Source organism: Pongo pygmaeus, chromosome 4 (assembly GCF_028885625.2).
Source record: "Pongo pygmaeus isolate AG05252 chromosome 4, NHGRI_mPonPyg2-v2.0_pri, whole genome shotgun sequence".
Classification (NCBI taxonomy): Eukaryota; Metazoa; Chordata; class Mammalia; order Primates; family Hominidae; genus Pongo; species Pongo pygmaeus.
The window spans coordinates 126366680-126389308 of record NC_072377.2 but is presented as its reverse complement, the minus strand read 5'-3'; the positions used below and the strand labels follow the sequence as shown (position 1 = coordinate 126389308).

Here is a 22629-nt window from a genome sequence, read left to right as displayed (position 1 = left end):
GTCACAGTTAAGTACAGAAGGCTAACAAACCAGGACATCTTGCTTGCTCTTTTAGAAACAAAATTCTACCTTTGAAAACATTAAATTTGAAGTTATATGGTCTCAGGGCATTGGCTAAGGTGACTGTATAAAATGAAGAACCTTTTTCCTCCTGTTTCTGATACTTAACAAGCAAAAAGAAAAGCCTCTGATTAGAGATTCTTCTTAGTAACAGTTCCATAGTATTCCATTTATCTTTAGCGACTCAGAACAACCTCAACACTGTAAACGTGCCAACATGTAAAAACAAAATTTGCAGTAGAAGTCAGTCAGCTAGCCAAGCAGCGTTCACTCTGTATCAGACACATTACTAGGTGTTAGGAACAATTAATTGAGTAAAATAACCCATTTTCTTAAGAAGTTCTGTCTAAGAAGCAGGAATGGCATGAAAGCAGACTGCTATACCATATGATAGCAGAAATACACACAAAGTAAAAGGGCCTGCATAAAGTAGGTAAGTAATTCTTCTGGGATTAGAGCAGAAGTGCCAGGGAAAGTTTCCTAGAGCAACTAACATAAGAATTAGGTGTTGAAGGAAGAGTAAATGTTTGTTCAGGTGGGAGAGATGTGCTATGTTTAAAAACTCTGATGTAGGCAAGGGGGGCTGAAAGTGCTAAGTTTGGGATTCAGTTTAGCTGGTGAAAAAAAAAAAAAGGTACAGGGTAAGTGGAAGATACAGAAGCAACAGAGAGGTAGCTAGAGTACAGATCACAAAGGGTCTCGTATATCATTCAGGGAAGAAGTCCCATTAGATATGCATTTCAGAAAGGTCACTGGTTAGAGTGCAGAACATGATTTGAAGGCGAGACCAGAGGCAGGAAATCTGATTCGAATGTGTTTTTAAACGTGCTCATTTTAAAAACACCTAATTCATCATTCCCTTCTTGAAAGAGTTTCTCCACAGTTTCCTAGATACTCTTGGTTCTTTTTCTCCTTCACTGGCTACATCTTTCAGCCTCTTTTACTTATTCTTCTTCATCTTCCTAAAATCAAAATTTTAGTGTGTCTTGAGACCCTCAGAATAAGATAACATGATTAATCATCCCCATCCCTCCAACCCTGAAAACAACCATAACACCTGGACACACTACCAAAAAGCCCTATCTGAAGATACTAGAGAGTAAATGGAAACAGACAGACTCTGATGGAGGATCCACCAAGCTTACTTGGAGGAAAGAAGATAGAAAGCTATACAGCACAAGTAGTTATCATTTCTTCAAGGTTTAGCCTAAGGCCAACTGCAATCAGCATGGTTTAGAAACAGTGGCAGACCTACCCCTGAGAAAATGAATCCAGGATACTTTATCTGCCGAGAGAGCAGGGTAAGCCCAGAAGGGAGAGAGAAGAAACCTCTAAACATCTTAAGTGTTCAGACAAGTAGCAGATTCAAAGCATCTTGCTGAAAGACAGAAGATGTAAACTGAGACTGGAACTGCTAAGTAACATAGTTTAAAGTTAAAACCTAGCCAAGAAAATTCATTCAAACAACCACTTATCCGAGAAAAATAACCAAATCCAGGATCTCTGCAACTTCATAATGTCCAGGGTACAGTCCAAAATTACCCAGTATACGAACAGGAAAGGAAACAGAACATTTTTCTTCTCCATAAGCAAAAATGGCTATTATCACTATCCTTGATGGTATTCAAAAAAATTGCTCTCAAAAAATGAAAATATTATCAGAGAATTATTGCAGCAGAGAAACAGAAACAATAAAGATGTTTTAACGGATGTAGCCACAGAACATTAACCACTGGGTGAAAGACTACAGGATATTCACATAGTCTCACAGTATCATTTCACAGATTACTTAGTAACAGCAAACAGAAAAGATACCTTCACAATGGAGAAATCTGGCATATGGCACTTGAAATCAAGTGCCAGAACTCAGCACTGATAGTAAAGGTACAAACATGGATGTGATACAACGCACTATTATTATATTGTAGTATTACAATTTTCTATAGGTTTGAAGTGTTTTCCAAAAAGTTGGAAGGAAAAGTATAAATACAGTATTATTAGAGATTATGAAACACAAAAGAAAGGCTAAAAGGAAGATTATTACACATCAGGGAGGGAAGAATTAAAGTAGCTATCTTGGGATCTATTCACTTCCTTTACCAGGAGGAAACTCTAGCAAAGGGAGGTGATGCTGTTTAGTCTTCATGTTAACATGCTGGTAAGCAGTCCCTCTGGTAGACAGGATAATGAGTTTTTGTTAGGAGGAGGGTCCTTATCTGAAGAATGCTCTTAGTAGGCTGTCCCTTGTTAAGGATGCTTACAATAAACAAACCCAGAATTTATGGGTTTATGAAGCCTGGCACACTGGAGAATATCATGTAAGCTATATAACCTTAGGATATTACACGGAGAAGTTTCAAAATGTAAACGCTCTCTGATATGAGGTAATAACCAGACTTCCTCATTTGGAGACTCTGGGCTGGAAAGTACACGTCTGATGTGGAAAGGAAGGACCCTGTGGAATTATATAGAGTCCCAGATCTCTCTCCTTGCTTCTCCTGTCCCCTTTGACTACTTGCACCCTTACAATTATTAGTAAAGCTGATTCTAGGTGAGATCTCTAACACATTGAGTCTGATTTGATAACATGATTATTTGTATTGGCTCACAAATAAAACTGTCAGAAATAATTATAGTGTAAGATTAACGATACTTTTAATACAATTACTTTCATAGAATAAATGAACAAAATGTTAAGTTGACATAGCTAATTAACACAGTACAGTGTACTTACAGACTTCAATAAGGTATCTTTTACCCTATGGAGAAACTTGTTTAAGCATTCATAGGAAAAAAACTTACCAAGATCACAGTATGTGAAACTATAGAAAAAACTCAGTAACTTTTAAAAAAGCATATATAACCAGAAATATCACAAAATTCTAAACAGTATATGAATATATACAATGATAAACCTCCAATCTAAGGGGTATACGCAGCCTAGAATACTTCTGAACATGTCCTCTGAAATGGGGATTCTCCCTAGAGCTGTGGTGAGGTTCAAGTGGTATGATATAGTTATTATATTATTTTGATGATGTATCATTTTACTTAACTTTTATGCCTTTAGAGATTATAATCTATACTATTTTTTTCTATTTGTGATCTCCTAATGACAACCACTTAGGAGCAAGCTGTGCAGAAGCCTGAGACAAAGTGATCCTAACTGCTGATTATAAGCTCAAAGGATGATTTTAATAATAGATTTCAGAATGTAAAACTAGGGGAAGAACAGAACAAAAGGAGAAAGAGTTTTAAACTAGAGGAGAAGTAAGAGGTAGCAGGCAGAACAAGTTCTCAAAGAAGAATACAGAAATTCTCATCTTAAAGAATATGCAGGATAGGAAGAAGTAACAGCCTTAGAGAGGAAGAGGTTAAAAAAGAATACAGATAGGCAAGGAGTGGTTGCTCATGCCTGTAATCCCAGTACTATGGGAGGCCGAGGTGGGCGGATCACCTGAGGTCAGGCGTTCGAGACCAGCCTGGCCAACATGGCAAAACCTTGTCTCCACTAAAAATACAAAAGTTAGCCAGTCGTGATGGCAGGCGCCTGTAGTCCCAGTTACTCAGGAGACTGTGGCAGAAGAATCATTTGAACCCAGGAGGCGGAGGTTGCAGTGAGCAGAGATCGGGTCACTGCACTCCAGCATGGGCGACAGAGAGAGACTCTGTCTCAAATAAAAAAAAAAAAGAAATACAGATATAGGCTACTGTGTATATTTACCTGTGAGGAATTAAAGGATCTGAAAACACATTGCACATCTTTGGGTATTTTTCTTCCTAGATGGCAAGTTTCATGTTTATTAAATTATCTCCTCCAATATCTAGGAAAGTGAGTTTGGATGTATCATAGGATGTTCTCAACTTACTGAAGCAGTATACTACAGTGGATAACATAATTAGCTTTATAATCAGTTACAAGTTGCTCAGTTTCTCTAAGCTTGAGTTTCTTATTCTGTAAGACAGGGATAAAAATGATATCTACCTAGTGAGACAGTAAATATAAAACACATAATATACTGCCTGGCACATAGTAAATGCTCAGTAAAAGCTAGTTGTTACTTTTATTATCGAGTAAGAGACTTGTTGCACATTTTGAGTAATTTCAGCATATGCTTGAATTTTACCATCTCCTTCTCCAGTTAAGTACCTTACTGATCTATAAATGTTGATAGGCTAATTTAACTAACTTTCAAAGAAAAACTGTTTTAGAAGCCAATATTTCTACTAATATCAAAGTTAAAAGTATGGACACTATTACAGAAAAGGCAGCAAAGACTTGGGTTTCATACACCATAGTCTATAAAATTAGAACCTATGATTTTATAGTGTAAAGATCAAGCCAATTTTTTTTCTTGGTTGGCCAGAAAAAGCAAACTCTCATTTCTAAAAATACTCATGATTTCTTCACAAAGAAGTCATCCTGCAACAAAATACCCTATTATTATAGAAAGCAAGAATAGGATAGTATGTCATCAATAAGACTATAAAAATGAATCAGTATCTGAGCCAAGGAAAAATTTCTCTGGAAAAATAAATAAGCAGAGGTCTTTTCTCCAAATTTAATTGAGATTGAGAGTTTGTTTTGTCACCATTTATTTGATACTCCCAAGTAGATAATAACCATTTCCTAAGAAAATTACAAATGACCTTTTAATTAAGAAAAATGCTTTATTTATTTGCTTTGTTTAGAAAAGACAACAAAATTTGTAAAAGAACCATAAATAAGGAATAAAATTTGACATGTAAGAACAGCAAATATATAGTCTTTCTAGTATTCATTTTATATTTAAATTTATTTCAGTTTTTAAAAAGCATTACAAAAGAAGTTGAAGTCAGAGTAGCCAACCCAGCCTGCCCTAACTCCTGCCACAAACTCAAGACATACACATACGATGAATTTTATGAATTCAAGGAATACATAGGCTATGAATTTGGCTTTCTATGATGAAACCATTCCATTGCGTAATCACGGGAAAAATAGAACACAAATCAAACCAAACCAAACCAAACCACGGTAGTGATGTGGTAATCTTGTAAACCTACAAACTTTATCACTGAATCAGATTTCCCTTTGCTGATGAGATTCAAAACAAGAAACAGAAAACAGGCTTTACATTTAGATCAAAAAGGACAACTTTTCTTTCTAATTAATCAAATGTATCACTGAAATTTACAAAAGGGAAGTATTCTAAAGATTATCTTTTGTTCTCAAACTCTTCATACACCACATACAAGTTATTATATATAACAAACCATGGAAAGAATGTAGTGTGTGTGTATATATACATTTCTTATATATATAAAAAATTTTATAAATTCCATTTTATTCCAGTTTTTCAAAAGCATTACAAAAGAAGTTAAAGTCAGAGTAGCCAACTATACATTGTATGTGTATGCATGTGTGTGTATATATATATATACACACACATGCATACACACACACACTGCATTCTTTCCATGGTAAAATAAAATCAGCAATTATATAGTAGCTCAAAGCCTCTGAATAATTTAAGACTACAAAAATGACTATTTAGAAGAAATTACAGGGAAAAATTTAGGTAGGCAATGTAATTTAGTAAGAACCTTGGTTAAGAGAAAGTGAAAGAGATAAATTGTAACTTCCTATTTTATTGCTATTCTCAAGACAAAATCTCTAAAGGTTTTATTTCTCATAGGAATATCATTTTAAAAAGGTATATGAAAAAGACTAAATAATCTGCAAACCACAGAGACACAAATGATCACTGACAGTCAAATACAGAAGACTTTTTTTTCCTGAATGACTGAATAAAAAGGGGATTATAACTTTGAGAAATAAAAGTTATATCAGATGGATTCCATGAATTTTATAATAGTGTGCAGCAGGGGGAGGGAAGAACACAAGAAACAAATATACTTCATATCAAGGAGTCATTTCCTAGATGTTTTTATTCAGATTAACTGGGATAACTTTGTCCTATTAAAGACTTTACTATCCCTTTAAAAGGAAGAAAGGGTGAGAAGCTTTGATAACCTAACTCAATTAAAATATTGTTAGAGAGTTTTCTTTCTCTTTTACTTAATTGAAAACTTGAAAGTTATACCAAAATATAATAGGCAAACATGCATGCAAAATGACCCTGCAATTAAGAAAATTGCTGGGACCAAATGTTGTTTTTAAGTTCTACAGTAAAACAGTCTCCCAGACATTTAATGTCATGTCATTTGGTAAATGAAAGTTTCCTCAAAGTAAGAGCAGCAAGAAGACCTAAAAATTATGCTAGCGAAGAGTCTGACTGAAAAAAAAAAACAAAAATATGGGATCACGTTGGTCTAACACTAATTTTATTTGAAGTTACTACAGAACTGAATAAAATGCTAATAACAATACATAAAAATTTATTGAGTTGGCAACAAGGAAAGCATGATGTCACCCACCAATATCACCATCCACATTCCCAAACAGCATGAAGACTTTAATTATTGAACGGACTTTGTGCTAAAGTTACAGTAAAAATAAAAACCTGAGGCATGAGGCATTATTAAACATAGATGAATTTAGTTTGGCACAATTTTGACTCAAATTAGCCTAGCACTTTAACAAATTCAGTCAAAAACAGAAAAATGCAAGCTTAAATGTTACAATTTTCTAAATGTGCTACATTCTTCACCAAACAGACTGATACAAGATGTCTTAGGCAACTCTAGGAATATTCAAATAAGCAATACCACACACAAACAAAATGCAGGATAACAAGATACTCAGAAACATACATACCTACACACCCACACAAGTCCTTACCTTCATGGCATGGATTTCTTCAAGCAATCGTTGCGCCCGTCTTTGGTTTTTTAACAGTGCATCTTCAGTACCCCTGCAAAAAGTACATTACCATATGTATCCAGGCAAAGCATTAATTTTAGACTCGTAGTGTAATGGATAATCACTTCATTTCTTTTTAGAAAAGCGTAATAAATCTCTAAATAACAAACACACCACTATCCTACACTGCCCATTTCCCCCACTCCCAAAACACACCTCAATTTATTAAACAAACCCATCCGTTGGAAAATGGCAAAAATAAGTACTGTCTTGGCATTGTATTAATGACTATTACTTTTGATAGTTTGCCTTCTCTAGTTCCTTAATAACACTTTTTTTAATCCATCAATCAATAGTACATTGTATTTAATGTAATATAAATGTCATAAGTTACAATTAGAGTTTGACTATAATTTTATCAAATGAAAATTTGCTCTCCGGCATTTAAGGAAAAAATAAAGAAGTGCTATATTCTGACATATTTATGAAAGAATAGGAAATAAATCAGGAACAAAACATACTTGAAGGCTAAGTATTCATGCTTACATCATAAGAAGAACTATAAATAAAATACTTTTTCACTAACACTAGTGATACTGAAAATACAAAATATTGTATTTTTCCAAAAAATTACATGGAACACAATGTTCTAATAAACACTTTCATAAGGTACTGAAGATTTCAAATTACTTAGCAATTCAAGAAAAAATGTGATATAAAATCTTCAGAACTGATTCTTAAGGTATTACTAGATTTGTTAAGTTGTATCAGTATCTTAAAATAACTTCTGATAACATAAAACACACAAGCCCAAGGGAATTTCACTCTAAAAAGACCAAAAGAGAGTTTTGCAAAAGCAGCAAAAAAATTCATCCTGTATCTTGAGCAATGATGGTCCAAACCATAGAAGAGCATGCTGACACAGCACATTCTATCTCACTCACATCATCTCCGCATACAAAACAAAAATGGTGTATAAGTAAGACATTTAATTACTTCTCTACATCCCACCCTAAACATTTTAAAGTATCAAATAAAAACAACTTTTGACATTTTATTAGTCACAAGATCATTACTTTAAATGACTAACTTTTTTGACTTCAGTCGGCCAACACTCCTGACAAGTTTTCGGATAACTAAAACTCGAATTCTCTTCACTTCTTTTCTCATCTTCACAACCTTTGAAGAATAAAGCAATAATTAGAAGAAAGGCACTTACTTCAGGAACAAACACACTTTATTTTGAGTCTTAATATTTGAGACTTAGTCTACCACTTTAACTACTTTTTTTGTCTGACTATATTCATAGCTTGATGAAATCAAACCTCTTCCATAAATAGTGAAGGAATAAATCAACAGTCTAAAAATGTGTCTGAGAGCTTAAGAAAAACAAGTTATAATTTTTTAAAAAGTCACAGTATTACCCGAAATAAGTATTTTAATGTTACACTTGTATCTTGCTGGGCTTGGAACATAATAAACAGTGAGTTCCCAGAAATCACAGCCTGTCATAGTCATCTTTGTATTCTCACTGTTAAAGCCTCACTCATAACGGTAGGAATTTAATTTGTTGAATGAGTATTTTAATTAGCAAATTAGCTTTTAATTAGCAATTTATTTTACTTATTTATAAAACAAATCTTTCATTATTTTTAGTAACAAATTATTTCAAGTATAATTTTAAAAGAAGATCCACAAACACAAGGGCATTGTGTGCAAGCATATGTGCATGTAAATATAAATGCCCCTCCCCCACACACATACACACACATACAAATACATACTTTAAATCATCCTACTAGAGAACAATGTTTAAGAACAAAAAGCAGAGCTATAGGCCAAGAAATGGAAATTCTAGTTATAAAAAAAATACACATTATAACAGCTTTCAGTGCAATGGCATGTAATCACGGAGTTTATGTTTCATCTATCAGTTAGGAGGCATACATCTTAAAAATTACTCCTGGAATGTCCTTCTTCCCCTTCTTCACTTTAGGAACTACATAAAATTCAGGTTCAGATATAGTCATTCCAGTGAAACCTTCAATGACTTCTTCAGTTAGGGATAACCACTCCATCCCTGGGGTCCCCAATATATAGATTCTGTCATTAAAGCATCTACCTCACTGCATTGTTACTAATGGCTCATGTGGCTGTCTTTTTCTATAGACAGCAAGCTCCTAGAAAACAGGAGTCTTGTAATACTTATATAGTGTTTTCTTTGTCCTGCAAGAGTGCCTGGCACACAAAATTCCTCAAATTCTTCTTGCCAAAATAACATTATCAACATCATCCTGTTTACTTAAGGCTCTTCCATTTAATTAATATCTTCTCTTACCCTTCATGTCATTCACTCCCTTATTCACTGAAGATATTAGCAACCAACTTAAAATTTCTTTACACCCTAAGTTCTGCCATCATTCTGTGTAACTTATATGTCCACTTGAATAGCCCATCTGATAATTATATCTTCACTTCTTTACTTATTTTCTAAAGACCTAATCTATTCTATCTCAGCCATCCACTTCCATGGCCACACTGTCAACCTTGTCATCATTCATAATATTCAATTTCTAAAACCATTAATTCAAATATTCCACACTGTGATCACAACCTCTATCAGCTTGCTTGTTCAACTCCACCTATCACAACCATCTTTGACTTTATTAGGACCACCAATCCACTGACTCCTACACTTAATGTTCCTCTTTTTATGCAGTTTAGATACATGATAAACATTTGCCAATTTCTTAAACTCCTATCCCTCTGGTTAGGAAACCGTAGTCCTGAATGAAAAAAACACTCTGAGTTCTTCATTGTCATATGCCAACAGCAAATACTTTAACATTCTGTCTACTATAAATTCATCATAATTAACCTCAAGTGGACCCCCATTCTTCCTAGCCATCCTATATTTTTCTGTTCAGTTCACTCTACAACGCCTGTTTTAAGCTTTTGCCTACTCTCCTAAATCCTCTAGTCTCCGTCCTCCTTTCTCTCTTTCAATCGCGTGGAGAAAATAATTAACAGTTGAGAACCATCATTTCTCTACTACCATGAATGAAAATGTACTTCCATGACCCATCTTCCTTTACGAATAAAGTTACAATATAAGAAATACCACTACACATATCTGAGTTTATCTTTTAACTGTCTTTTAGAGCCCATTCTCTTCTGCCTTCCTAGAACCTCTACTATGGATTATCCCTTTACCATAGCATTGTCATTCTCTTCCTTTTAATGCATTTGTTTCTCACTGATTTTTAAACATGATTGAGTCATTTTCATTAGAGACTAAATAAACATCCTCATTACATAGTTTGCTAGGACCACCCCCTCTTTAGTTGTGTGGAGAACTAAGCCTTTAGAAAGAGACGTCCAAACTCAGTATCTCTATTTCTGCATGCCACACAAATCCAGTTTGATTTTCATCCTCATCAGTCTACTAAAAGATGTCACTAAGGACACCAATGAATTCCAAAAAAGCCCCTGAAATCCAATGTAAATTTGACATTTTTGACCACTTTCTCTTTCTTCAAACACTCTTCCCTTGGTTTTCCAAGATAGTTTTCTTCTTTCCTTTCTACTCACTCTAGTTTTCTTCTTTCCTTTCTACTCACTCTATTTTGATCTTCTTTGAAAATTCATCCACCTCTACCCAGTCATAAAATGTTAAGAGTTGAAGGGGCAGTCCCAAGCTAGTGTTTCTTTTCACAATACATTATTTAGCCTTAAGAGATCTTATGTGTGCATATTTAATTTGCCACGCAAACAGAAAGGAGTCAAACATTTTACCTTCAGCTGAGATCACTCCTTTTAGCTTCAAGCCCAAATGTGCAACTTCCTGCTCGACATTTCTTTCTGAGTGCGCTCAAAAATCACCTCAAATTCACGGCTAAATTCATGTTCTTCACCTCCAATAAAACCCTTCCCTTCTTTTGTGGGGAGGGGGGTTTCATATTTCAGAGAATGGAACAATCCTTTTAGTTATAAACCTAAAGGTCATTAGAGGTAGCTCTCTTAATCCTTCACAATGAATCTCCAAGTCCTATTAATCTTAAATCCTAATTATCTTTCAAATTGTACCACTTTTTTCCCTATCTTGACCTTTTTGCAATCTTGGCTGAGTTACCGTTAACTGGTTTCTCCACACCTATTCTTGCCTCTCTCCAATCAGTTATCCACAATGCCATCAGAATAAAATTTTTTAAAGTATATATCCAATGTCGCACCTTTATGTAACTCTTTTTAACGGTCTCCAATTGCTCTCAGAAGAATAACATTGGCCTTTCAGTCCCCTGTCCTCACCATGCTCACTTCTACTACAAAGCCTTTACACCTACCATTTCCACTGGTCAGAATGTTCTTTTTTCCCATGTCAACTTGTTAACATCTATTCGTCCTGATTTTGGACCAATTGTCATTTCTTTGAAGAGTTTTTTCTGGCCTCCCTGAGAGGGTCACAAGAACCTTTAATTTGTAACTTAATACTTTACTTTTAATCTGATTATTTTTAACGTGTCTTTCCCCAGTAGGTTATAAATTTTGTGAAGCTGATCAAGTATCTGGTTTTATTCAACACTGTATCTTAATACCTAACATAGTGCATGGCACACAGTATGTGTCCAATAAATATTGGTTAAATAAATGACCAGAAATGTAGCAATACACACTGTCTATTCACTGTTTCAAATGCATAATATATTTTAAAAATGCACAGTAATCAGGTTTCTTTCCTGCTAGATAAGTTAACCTCTTAGGAATTTGTTTCGAAGACCCATTTAGAAAAAAAATCATACTTTGCATAAATGAAAAGGCACACAGACAAGGCTTAAGGAAAAAAAAAAAGAACTGCCCCGTTGCATGAACAGAATTATACAGTGTCATGATACATTTTTTAAAGTTAAGTTATTCATAAAATAAATAGCAAGCAATGAACTGTACATTAAAATATATTAACAAATGTTTCTAATTGCTGAACTTTGCAGGTGCATGAGATGATAATATACCATTTGCTAACCGCTGTTAACTAAACTAATAAACTGCAGTGGGCAGAGTTGGTCTTTGGTTACATTCCAATCATAACAAAGCTTGTCTCCAATTTTAAAATTCCAATTTAAGAAATACTACGTTTGTCATTAATGGATAAGGGAATTCTAAAAGCAAAAGGAATACCTCATATACTTAAGACTTAGGTTTCCCCAAGCACTTAGATTTTTGCAAAACTGATGACAAATATAGCCTTTAAGTTAGGATTTAAAAGGCTGCCAATTTATTTGTCACCCAGGAATTATAAAGTTGGCTGACAACCCAGAAGTCAACGAACAGGCCTAACACACCAATACTGCCAGAAGTCCAAGTGCACTGCTTAATGGCAGTACATTTTGGCAAAACTCTAACCAAAAGCAGGAACTATCATTGTTAGAACTGTAAAAACAGTATGATTATTGTTTGGGACGGAAAAAACAGAGGAATAGTGTGAGCACAGAGAAAACAGAGGCACAGAAATGTAAATAAAATATGCTGACACAGAAGAAAGAAAATGAAAGAGAAGTAGAAGGAAAGGGTCTGAAGACAGAAATTGAAGGGAAAATCTGAGGCCATCACCAACAAGACTGATTAAGCCAAGCCGAGGGTCTTCCAAATAGCAAGAGAACGCATTTAAGACAATCTATAAGATCTGAAGAAAAAGAGTTAAGACTTACATACACAGTGAATATATATGTACTGACAGTGAAGTATCGCCTAGAAATTAGGCATACAGAAGACTTTAAAGTTAACCTGGCAAAATCTAAACACAGGGCATCTCTTGCATAGACAGTATAAAAATACTATAAATAAAGTGGAAGTCTAATATACCTATTTGAGAAAAGACCATGTGAGATGACTCAGAAGAGTCAACACAAACACAGGAAAGGAAACCACAGAGAGGCAAAAGTTGGCAGTGTCCAACTCAAGGAAATTCCAAAGAAAGGGTTCCCCAGCTCAGAGACTTGAGAAATCTAATCTGTTCTGGAATAACTCAATTATGGGAACAGATGCATCATAGCTCAACATGAATCATGCAACTAAAACCCCTTTCTGTATTTCTACATACCAAGCAGCTGATGGTCAGTATACAGGAAAAGAATGTGTTTTACAATGTGAGCATTATTATGTATATTAGATACGTTTTTTAATAAACTAGCTTTCTCATTCACACAATTTCTTATACACTTATGTTTAATATGAATTTGCTTTTTAGAGAATGAGCTCTATTTCTGGGGTGACAATGACAGCAAGTTTCTGATATATAAAGCAGACAGGAGACTGGTCCAAAGACAAAATTAAATGCTACTTGAATTGACTTTTGGCTGGCTATGTGATAGTTGGCCAACCAGTTAGCCTCTGATAATTCACCAACTTTACCATGTTTTTGAGTTAGCCTGTAACAAAAATCTGTAGTTATTAGAAAATAGTTATTCTAAGAGCTAGTATTGTTCCAGGGGAACTTGCAGTGTTAAGAAAAATCTAAGTATATCTGCGTTTCTAAGAATACTAACACTTCTGGCTATTCAATAATTACCTATCAGATTAGTAAATACAAAAAAACTATGACAACACATTCTCTGTATGAAGTTGTGAGGAAACAGACAAATACACTGCCAGTAGAAATGCAAACTGATTTACTCCTTTGGGGGAAACCATGCTGTACTTTAACAAAAGTCCTACTTCTAGGAATCTATTCAGAAGACATATTCTCAACAACAGGAAAAGGCTACACACAAGATTATTCATTGCATCATTTTAACAAAATGTAGCATGAGAGAGAAAATAATGTATATAAATAAAGCATATAGCAATGTAGTATTTTAAATTAATGCAAAAGATCTCTAGGCATTACATGGATAAAACCTGAAAAGTAACATTTCGTGAATAAAATACAGTAGTCCCCCCTTACCAACAATTTTGTTGTCAGCAGTTTCAGTGACCTGCGGTTAGACAAAATTCCAAATATAAATAACTCATAAATTTTAAATTGTACACCACTCTGAGTAGCATGATGAAATCTCTCACTGTACTACTCCATCCCACACGGGATGTAAATCATACATCCAGTGTATTTCTGCTGTATCCGTTACCTGCCCATTACTGTACAGAAAATAATAATAATAATAATAATAATAAAGAAGACAGAGTTTGGTACTATCTGAGGTTTTAAGCATACACTGGGGGTCTTGGAACATAACCCCCATGGATAAAGGGAGAGTACTACAATTTATAATTTGTAAAACAATATGCAGTTTAAAAGTATACAACACAATACTATACACTGGGTATAGATATTATGTTACTAAAATTGTGAAAAATATAGAAGAGAAAAACACACACCAAGAGGAATAAGTACCTCTGAGGTAGAAAAGAAGATGGGTGGAATTAAACATTAAGATACAGCAAAACACTGACATTTCCTAAACATAGGAAGTAGATTATAAGAAGATCTGTTACATTATTTTCCATACGTTTGAAGTAATTCATAGTTAACAAAATTATTGGGTTTCTTGTCTTTTTTTGAAACAAGGTCTGGCTCTATTGCCCAGGCTGGAGAGAAGTTGTGTGATCTGGACTCATCACAACCTCTGTCCCCCTCCCGGGCTCACGCCGTCTTCCCACCTCAGCCTCCCAAGTAGCTGGGACTACAGGCAAGTACTACCATGTTTGGCTAATTTTTCTGTATTTTTTGTAGAGACGGGGTTTCACCACGTCGCCCAGGCTGGTCTCAAACTCGTGAGCTCAAGTGATCTGCCGGCCTCAGCCTCCCAAAGTGCTGGGATTATAGAGTGAGGCACTGCACCTGGTCAAAATTATTTTTTTATAAAGAGGACCCTAATTTTATCATATGGATGATAACTTATTGTTGATTTTACTTTTTATTTCTGATGAGCAACAATTTTTTAAAATATCTAGAGTGCTTAGGGATTATCTACAATTTAACCATTATTGGGCATATGCTGCCACCTAGCAAAACTTCCCAGAATAGTTTAACAACTAAACACAAATTGGTTCTTATGGACAGGCCCTAATTTAATATTTCAGAAAAAAATTATTAAAAAGTACTATGCACCTAATCATGACACAGGAGTTTTGTAACTTCATAAGCGCATACAAACATGGTTCTTGACATTCTTATGTTTTACAATATGTGGAGGAAACTCATTTTGTTCTTTGGCACTTCAGTTTCTACCTTTACTGTCTTACATGAAATGAAAAGCAATTTTCTAATGGGCTTATTGGTAATTTGCCATCAAAGAATAAAATAGGCCGGGCATGGTGGCTCACGCCTGCAATCCCAGCACTTTGGGAGGCTGAGGCAGGTGGATCACGAAGTCAGGAGATGGAGACCATTCTGGCTAACACGGTGAAACTCTGTCTCTACTAAAAATACAAAAAAAAAAAAAAAAAAAATTAGCCAGGCATGATGATGGGCACCTGTAGTCTCAGCTAGTTGGGAGGCTGAGGCAGGAGAATGGCGTGAACCCGGGAGGCGGAGCTTTCAGTGAGCCGAGATCCCGCCACTGCACTCCAGACTGGGCGACAGAGCGAGACTCCGTCTCAAAAAAAAAAAAAAAAAAAAAATGTCAGTTGTACATATAGGCCTTTGGCCTTCCTATGAAATTAAAGCACTCCATCAGATTGCTACATCTCCTAAATCTGATTTTTACATATCACTACTGCCTAAATTTTAGAAAACAGATGACTTGAGAAAATCTAGCTCTAGTTTTGCAAATTATTTACTCACTAAATGCTATGGCACTGTTGTTTTCAATTGTGCATTTCTCCTCTAGTTCTAATGGAAAGGGAGGAAAAAAAGTCAGCATTTAGGAGATTTTCCCTCTCATTTGAACATTAGTTGACAGTTATGCTATCCACGCTTTCATCTGCCCATTATATACCTACTTCTTATTACCTGTAGACAAGGTACTGTGCTGGAGGTTAGAGAAGCTGCTATAAAAGCAATTAAAAATTCTCTCTTCAAAGTACCAAAAATAAGCAATAAATAATCATCAAGATAGAGTAAAAAGTGATGGTTTATTTTTTAGAAGAGTAAAGATAAATTTTTACTTTACTTCGCAAGAATAACAACAAACTTTAATCTTAATCTCTTTACAACACACTTAGTATTGGAAGTTCTGGCCGGGGTAATCAGGCAAGAGAAAGAAATAAAGGGTATTCAAATAGGAAGAGAGGAAGTCAAATTGTCTCTGTTTGCAGATGACATGATTGTATATCTAGAAAACCCCATTGTTTCAGCCCCAAGTCTCCTTAAGCTGATAAGCAACTTCAGCAAAGTCTCAGGATACAAAATCAATGTGCAAAAATCACAAGCATTCCCATACACCAATAATAGAGAGCCAAATCATGAGTGAACTCCTGATTCACAACTGCACAAAGAGAATAAAATGCCTAGAAATACAACTTACAGGGATGTGAAAGACCTCTTCAAGAACTACAAACCACTGCTCAAGGAAATAAGAGAGGACACATACAAATGGAAAAACATTCCATGCTCATAGATAGGAAGAATAAATATCGTGAAAACGGCCATACTGACCAAAGTAATTTATAGATTCAAAGCTATCCCCATCAAGCTACCATTGACTTTCTTCACAGAATTGGAAAAAACTGCTTTAAAGTTCATATGGAATCAAAAAAGAGCCTGCATAGCCAAGACAATCCTAAGAAAAAGGGACAAAGCTGGAGGCATCATGCTACCTGACTTCAAACTATAATACAAGGCTATAGTAACCAAAACAGCATGGTACTGGTACTAAAACAGATATATAGACCAATGGAACAGAACAGAGGCCTCAGAAACAAGACCACACATCTACAAACATCTGATCTTTGACAAACCTGACAAAAACAAGCAATGGGGAAATGATTCCCTATTTAAGAGATGGTGTTGGGAAAACTGGCTAGCCATATGCAGAAAACTGAAACTGGACCCCTTCCTTACACCTTATACAAAAATTAACTCAAGACGGATTAAAGACTTAAATGTCAGACCTAAAACCATAAAAACCCTAGATGAAAACCTAGGCAATACCATTCAGGACATAGGCATGGACAAAGACTTCATGACTAAAACACTAAAAGCAATGGCAACAAAAGCCAAAAATGACAAATGGGATCTAATTAAACTAAAGAGCTTCTTCACAGCAAAAGAAACTATCATCAGAGTGAACAGGCAACCTACAGAATGGGAGAAAATTTTTGCAATCTATCCATCAGACAAAGGGTTAATATTCAAAATCTACAAAGAACTTAAACAAATTTACAAGAAAAAAACAACTCCATCAAAAAGTGGGCGAAGGATATGAACAGACATTTCTCAAAAGAAGTCATTTATGCAGCCAACAAATATATGAAAAAATGCTCATCATCATTGGTCATTAGAGATATGCAAATCCAATCCACAATGAGATACCATCTCATGCCAGTTAGAATGGCGATCATTAAAAAGTCAGGAAACAACAGATGCTGGAGAGGATGTGAAGAAACAGGAACGCTTTTACACTGTTGGTGGGAGTGTAATTTAGTTCAACCATAGTGGAAGACAGTGTGGTGATTCCTCAAGGATCTAGCAATAGAAATACCATTTGACCCAGCAATCCCATTATTGGCTATATACCCAAAGATTATAAATCATTCTACTACAAAGGCACATGCACACGTATGTTTATTGTGGCACTGTTTACAACAGCAATGACTGTGAACCAACCCAAATGCCCATCAATGATAGACTGGATAATGAAAATGTGGCACATATACACCATGGAATACTATGCAGCCATAAAAAAGGATGAGTTCATGTCCTTTGCAGGGACATGGATGAAGCTGGAAACCATCATTCTCTGCAAAGCAACACAAGAACAGAAAACCAAACACCGCATGTTCTCACTCATAAGTTGGAGTTGAACAATGAGAACACACGGACACAAGGAAGGGAACATCACACATCAAGGCCTGTCGGGTGGGGGGAAAGGGGGAGGGATAGCATTAGGAGAAATACCTAATGTAGATGACAGGTTAATGGGTGCAGTAAACCACCATAGCACATCTATACCTGTAACAAACCTGCACGTTCTGCACATGCACCCCAGAACTTAAAGTATACATATAAAAAAAAAAAGATTAAAGTTTGAGAAGAGTCAATGTAAGTAGTTGCGAAGCTAGTACAGTAGCTGTACTAGGATTCTAGTGGTGATGGAAAAGAAGTGAAAAGATTGAAAGCTAATTCAAATTATTTTTCAGATACATTTCCTTCTTGAAGAAGTTAATTCATTTCTTCTGCCTATTTTCTGAGATGGTTTCTTTTAATTTCTATGAGGTATTTCCTATTAAGGGCATTAGCCCTTTGTCATATTTGCTGTATTTTTTTTTCTAGTTGGTTGTCATTTTTCTTTTCTTTGGTAGGTTATTCAATTTTTATGTAGATAAATCTCTCTTTCCTTTTGTGGGTTTTTTTTCCCACTAATTTTAAATTATAATATCCTCTATCATCTCCACTTTTTTCTGTCCTTTTTATCTCCTTCACATTAGAACACACTAGACTTCAGTGGTGGATGCGTGTAGTTCCTGCTTTCATAAATTCATTTAATCACCTAGTAAACATATGCGCTACACATGACAGACACACAAACACAGGAAAACAGAAACAGTTACATAAGTGTTTCCAGAGGAGAAAGCAATCTGGGTGCACAAAGAATAGACACCTAACCCAGACCGAGATGAGTTAATGAAGGTTTCCTAAAGGTCAAATTTTAACTGTTTTGAAGAAGAACAGAAGTTAGCTAAGTGTTAAAAGAGTCTTAAATGACTCATCCCCTGTCATTTCCATCATCAAAGTCATTACAAAATTTGATATGAAGCTCCCTGGGGTTTCATCCCCAGGGACATTACTCTGATCTTTCATACATCACAGGTAACCTAATGGAAAATAGCCCACCAAACGCTTTCTGGCACAAAGCATAAGCTTAATGTATGTTTATGAATAAATAGTAACTGCTTTCACCCTCCCTCTTCAGCATATCCTGTACTCCACTGTCAACTGAAATCCTGACTCGTTAATCTGGCAGCAGAAAATATATTTCAGTTTTATTTCCTTCTTCATCTCACAGGTTCCCATCAGTGAAGAGTTACCTACCCCTATATTACCCACGGGTTCTTCTGTTACTAGCCCTTTCCTGCTTATACCAGTCCCTTTGCCTGGAATGACTTCTTCCACTTTCCTGAATCACTGACTGCAATTCCTGTGTAGGATCCTTAAAGACCAAGGACATATATCACCCACTTCATTTTGCCGCCTTTGGAAACTTTACTGCATTACTAGTTTTGGGGGGCATTCTTCACACATTGTTCTGTAACACAGGTGAGTGTTGCTTAGCTCTCTTATTTGAGTATAGGTTACTAGAAAATATGAAATATCCCTTACACTACTGTGTGTAATCTAAACAGTGACTTGCTCATAAACGAGATAAAGAATTTCCTTTCTGTATGTAACTGTGAAGTCCTTACTCGATCCTTATGTTTCCAGCTTACTTTAAGACTTCGGATGACATTACTTTGTTGAATAGAAGCAGAAACCAGAGGGGGATAAGTAGTAGAAATCGTATTTTGCTGACACTGGCACATTATGGAAGTTACGGTGGTGAGAACAAATGTCTGATGAGGATGGACTGAAGAAGCAGAAAAAAGAATTGGGGATAGCAAGTATAAACAGCTCTTTATTGAAGTTCTGCTGTAAACGGAAGCAAAGAAATAGGACACTAACTGGAAGAGGAAACGAATTATTGAGCATACAGTCTCATTCAAGATCAGCAATTTCTTAGAAGCTACAGCTCTTAATTTCTCTCCTTCATTTTCGACAGGCAATAAAGAGCAGGTAATGTGTACTGAAAGTTTAAGGGTCAGGCACTTTACGTATCTCAGAGTTAATCTTACAACCCTGGGACGAACTATCTTGAGTTCCGCTTTACAGACGAGAATATTGAACATACACACTAAAGGGTCTTCCCAAAGTGCCACAGACATAAATTCGTGGGGCCTGACACATGTCTCTCACTTTAGTCACCTAGAGACCGAAAAGGGAAATTACCGGTTGCCAAACTCCAAGTTGCGGGAAACCCGCCTGGGCCCACCACGAAAGTTCCTCCAACCGCACCCTCTATGCCCGCCTCCGACCACGCGTCTCAAAAGAGCTGGTTTTGAGGACCCTTAAAGTCAGCCCCATAGGTTCCTCGGCGCTCACCTCGTTATTGAGGTTCAGAGTTCCCGGCTGAGCCATGGTAGATGAAGGAATATGACATTCCACCGCTGCCTGCACGTGAACCGGGTCTCTCAGACCGCGGCTGCGTCGCCACGCCCCTCAACGGAAGCCTCTTCTGTCCAAAACTCATCCGCCTTCTGCTCTAGCTGCCGCCTGGGAAAAAGAAACGTTGACGCTTGGAAGGGAAAACCGGAACTGAGATAGAGCAACTACCGGCGCAGAGGGCTACGCAACGGAATTGTGCGTTCCTATGGAAACCAGACGGGGGCTGGTAGCTGGGCAACGTCTAGTTTTTCAAGATTCGGTTTTTGTTCGTGTGTGTGTGTGTTTCCTTGGTACACTGCGCTCGCATTGTACCGGCCTTGGTTTTTCTCTCTAATGGCTAGGGGGGCGCTGAACGGCGGTGAAAGAGCTCTTCTGAAATGATCACTTGAATGAACGATTTTTTGCTTCCATTTTTTTAAATCTAGTGCTTGTGAAGATTTCTGCTTTTCTAACAAGCACGCCTTTTTAAATCCTGGCAGTTTTTTGTTCCAACCTCACATTATAGCTGAGGTGCGGATATTTTTTTCCTGCACACTATAGAAAGGTTTAGGTTTAGGGAATGGTAACACCTTCTAGTATTGGCCATTAAAATGTGTCAAATGCTGGCCCAAGAGCTTTACATAAATTAGCTCCAAATCTCCACAGAAATCCAACAAGATAGAAATTATTATCCTTTTATTAATATTATTTTGTTAGAGACCCAGTCTCTGTCACCCAGGCTGGTGTGCAGTGGCACAGTCATAGCTCACTGCAGCCTCAAACTCCTGGGCTCAAGCCATCTTCTCACCTCAGCCTTCCAAATAACTAGGACTACAGGAGTGAGCCACCCTACTCTGCTCTGAACTGTTATTTTACAGATGTGGAAAGTGACTTCGGAGGCCCCAAGTGCCTCGCCCAGAGTCACTTGCCTGGGACTGTCCACTGCTACAGGACTTCAAGTCTAGCTACATAATACCTGGGGTACAGTGCAAAATGAAAATCCAGGCCCCTTTATTCAAAATGCAGGAAAAACGTTTCTTCCGGCAGAGGGCGGTGGCTCACGTCTGTAATCCTAGTACTTTGGGAAGCCTAGGTGGGCGGATCACCTGAGGTCGGGAGTTCGAGACCAGCCTGACCAACATGGAGAAACCCCGTCTCTACTAAAAATACAAAATTAGCCGGGCGTGGTGACGCATGCTTGTAATCCCAGCTACTCGGTAGGCTGAGGCAGGAGAATCACTTGAACCTGGGAGGCGGAGGTTGCCATGAGCCAAGATCACTCCAGACTGGGCAACAAGAGTGAAACTTCGTCTTAAAAAAAAAAAAAACAGTTTCTTCCATAGTGTTTCTTGACTCTTCATGGTGTTTGTTAATTTACTATTTAATACTATGCTCCCTAAAGCACAGAGACATTAGGTTGTCAGGGCAGACCCTCAGAGGTGCCTGAGACCCCTGCCCCAAGACTCAGGTAGGAGTGTATACACTGGAGCAAGGTGGCAGCAGTTGCTGGGTGGGGACAGGAGAACAGGAAACCAGAGAATCCACCTGAGGAGCTGTTGGGGACAGGAACACACATGACCTGAGGCAACAAGGCCTTGGCACATGTTCCATTATCCCACTAGACTTCACTTACAAAACTCAAATTCCAAAATGAAATTACTAATAATTTCAAGACTGTGCCCAAAGCTCAGTTAACCAAGGCCCACTTCTGAGCCTTTGCCCAAGAAACCAGCCTTGTCCAGAACCCATGCTGTTACCTCATAAAACTGAACTCCACTTAGAATAGCTCTGACTTGGTAAAAGAAATGGGTATTCTTTTAGTTTGGTGCATTTGGACACAAATGGATTTAACAGCTGACTTCCTGTTTGACCAGTGTTGCATGAAGGTAGATTTGCCACTACTAAATAGTACGCTGAATTATAATTGTTTCCTTTGTCTACCTTCTGTCATTAAAGCTGAACTCCTGGAGTGTAGGAGCTTTTTCAGCTCCAGGTGGGTAGTGTACACTTTGCATATAAATACATAGGAAGGAATGTTAAATAATCAAGATAAATAGAGAGCTTTATTGAAAATTTGTCTTCGAATTTGGGAGAAAGGAGATATTATGATCCCATAATGCTTCAGAAAATGTATTATTAATACAAAATTTCCCTGTAACTCTGAAAAGCTTTGCAGTCTTTTCTCTTGACCACTTCTTTTACTCCCTAAAATCTCAGTTCTTAAACCACCAGTCTCCTCAGGATCAGCACTTGCTTAGCTGTTTTCCTTCTTAGCCCATGCTGTCTCCCTTAGCTATGATGCTTCGTCTGCTACATCTGCTTGCTCAAGTGCTATTTCTCAAGACCAGGTCAAATTCCATCCATCTCTTTTAAGAATTATTTCCACATCCCCAAAGATAAGTTTAATTTTGCTCACCAGTGGGTCATATTT

General features: G+C 36.7%; 1 protein-coding gene across 1 annotated transcript in view; it reads right to left on the bottom strand.

The window, feature by feature from the left end:
* SRFBP1 (serum response factor binding protein 1) overlaps nucleotides 1-20376 on the bottom strand; it is a 63179-nt gene extending 42803 nt beyond the window's left edge. The window contains exons 1-3 of the mRNA XM_054488982.2: nucleotides 20157-20376; nucleotides 7956-8044; nucleotides 6845-6917 (exon numbers count right to left, since the gene is read on the bottom strand). Of these exons, the coding sequence (XP_054344957.1) occupies nucleotides 6845-6917; nucleotides 7956-8044; nucleotides 20157-20192 (198 nt within the window). The 5' untranslated portion in view covers nucleotides 20193-20376. The remainder of the gene's footprint in view (nucleotides 1-6844; nucleotides 6918-7955; nucleotides 8045-20156) is intronic.
* Between the last annotated feature and the right edge of the window lie 2253 nt (nucleotides 20377-22629).